The 2,404-nt window shown below is 41.3% G+C and overlaps 1 protein-coding gene across 1 annotated transcript; it reads right to left on the bottom strand.

Annotated features, from left to right (window-relative positions):
• Positions 1 to 363: 363 nt before the first annotated feature.
• On the bottom strand, positions 364 to 2,196 carry Tram1l1 (translocation associated membrane protein 1 like 1). The gene has a single exon (XM_010633852.3). The coding sequence runs from the start codon at positions 2,155 to 2,157 to the stop codon at positions 1,045 to 1,047; it is 1,113 nt and encodes a 370-aa protein (XP_010632154.1). The 5' UTR covers positions 2,158 to 2,196; the 3' UTR covers positions 364 to 1,044.
• Positions 2,197 to 2,404: the final 208 nt, after the last annotated feature.

Genomic DNA, 2,404 nt, shown 5'->3' with positions numbered 1-2,404 from the left:
GGACAAATAAATTCACCCTCTATATTGTTGCTATGGGCTTCTGTAGATAAAAATTATATACATATATAAATAATCACAATAATCATACAAGTAAATGTTTCCCAATTAAAGTGGGAAGCAAAACTATAACATCTTTAAAGAGTCTTTCATAAGACTATGCACCTGATTTTTTAAGTATTTGTTTAATGCATTTACTGTTTTCCAAATGCCAATTAGCTGTTCCTATTTTTATACATATAAATCAAACATTAATTTTCAAAATGTTTTACAGATTCAACAAAATTTTTCTAAGATGTTATGGTTATCAAATTATGAATCATTCCAATTATTTTAATAAAATATTTAAAAGACTTTTATTCATTTTTCAATAATATTTAATTGATGAGTATCCTTTTACAAGTATTTTAAATAGATGGGAATTAACTCTCGAGTAATACTTCTATACTATCTTGATTTGATATATATGGCATAATGTATAAATCTCTATATATGTTACCTATTTTAACCGTTCAACGGGAATGTAGCCCTACTACCCATCAAATAAAATACAGGATTATTTTGTGGTTTTACAAATGCTTTTCAGTTATAAAGTCTAAGAAAAATAAATAAAAACTAAAGAATACTGACGACTTCCACTGAGATTTTTTCCATTTCATCGCGAAAGAACATTAAAATATGAAATTGATATAACAAATCATTAATTTGATGATACTGTCAATATCATTAAAATTAGTGGTAATAAGAAATTGTACCACTGACAAGTGAACAATTTATACTCATCTCCATAAATCATTACAAAATTAAAAAGTCAAACAAAATATGGTATTTTGACATCATTTTGATGAATAGCTTACTCTTAAACAAAACTTTTTTTCACTTGTAATAACCACCCTCCCCTCAAATACCTTAAAAAATACATTAAACAGGACAATAGCTATAATCAAAGAGCACAAACTATTCTGGAAAACAGATCTCTAGCACAGAGACATCTGATATTAAAGAGCCAATTCCTTTGGAGACACTGATCAGTTTGCTTGTGATTCGTCATGAAAATTTATCTTTCTTCTTTGGGGGAGAGTCTACTCTATTTGAAGTCTCCATTCCATTTTCTGTTCTTTTTCTAGACTTTCCTTTACTCGTGCATCGTTTCTTCTTCACATTTGACGCTTGGAGAGAATCTTCCACCCACCTCTGAACTCGGACGGTAATCAAAGTCCATGTTATATACACTTGGATTGAGCAACTGGAAGATAGAACAGCGATTTTAGCGGCCAATACATTTACGTTCCCAGTAACAGCATCCGTAGTATTCCGAGTCTGTGATCCGGCCAGATGAAATCCAACAGTGACTACGGAAACAATTAAAGTCACAAGTCTCCCTGAAATAAACACAAGGGCCCACACAGAAGCCCCTTTCTGGTACTTTTCATCACTAAAATAAAACAGGCCGCACAGGTGAGAAAGTAGTTCAACAAAATAGTGCAGCACCAGAAGAAGGAGTCCCAGGTGATTTAAGTACAGAAGATAAGCTCCAGAAATGTGGAAGAGGTGAAGACCAATGTATATGACTTGACCAGGGATATCTTGTTTTTTGATTTTCTGAAAGTAGAGCTCCGGAAAACCATGAAACCAGTAAGCCAACTGTGATATATAGAAGAACTTCATCTGGAAGGTCATCAGGTTATGGGGATGAGCCCTCCACAGGAGGGTTGGGTCTGCCAGGCAGTTCTCTGAGATGAGGATGAGGGTTCCCCAGATGCAGGACACCACGTAGAACACACTCAACTGCCCGGACTCGTTTAGCTTGTTTTGCCTCGCTTTGGTGAACTGCATCCTTTTGCTGATCTTATCCAGCACGTACTCCTGGATGGAGGCGTGGACGATGATGGCCACCAGCGTGTAGAAGAACACGGTGGCCAAGTCCTTGACCCCGTAGTGGTACAGGGTCCGGGTGCCCCTGGCCGCGCCTTCTCCCGCGGGGACGACGGCACCGTGTTGCAGGGTCAGGAAGACGATGGACACCTCGGCGGTGCCCTCGAACATCAGCCCCAGCACGAAGAACATCCCCACGCAGGACACCATGTCCGCATGGTTCTGCAGGATGAATTCGTGGCTCAGGACCGGGGGGTTCTTGGAGCCCTTCTTACGGAGCCCCATGGCGGCGCCTTCCAGATACTCACCGCCGCCGCGGCCGCCCTAGGCGTCAGGAAGACGATGGACACCTCGGCGGTGCCCTCGAACATCAGCCCCAGCACGAAGAACATCCCCACGCAGGACACCATGTCCGCATGGTTCTGCAGGATGAATTCGTGGCTCAGGACCGGGGGGTTCTTGGAGCCCTTCTTACGGAGCCCCATGGCGGCGCCTTCCAGATACTCACCGCCGCCGCGGCCGCCCTAGGCGC

This window comes from Fukomys damarensis, unplaced genomic scaffold, assembly GCF_012274545.1.
Source record: "Fukomys damarensis isolate Sample0158 unplaced genomic scaffold, DMR_v1.0_HiC HiC_scaffold_38, whole genome shotgun sequence".
In the NCBI taxonomy this organism is placed as follows: Eukaryota; Metazoa; Chordata; class Mammalia; order Rodentia; family Bathyergidae; genus Fukomys; species Fukomys damarensis.
This window is presented reverse-complemented; position numbering and strand designations above follow the sequence as displayed.

Bases quoted from the DNA above. Each gene is read 5' to 3' on its own strand.
- Tram1l1 (XM_010633852.3), bottom strand. From the start codon at position 2,157: ATGGGGCTCCGTAAGAAGGGCTCCAAGAACCCCCCGGTCCTGAGCCAC.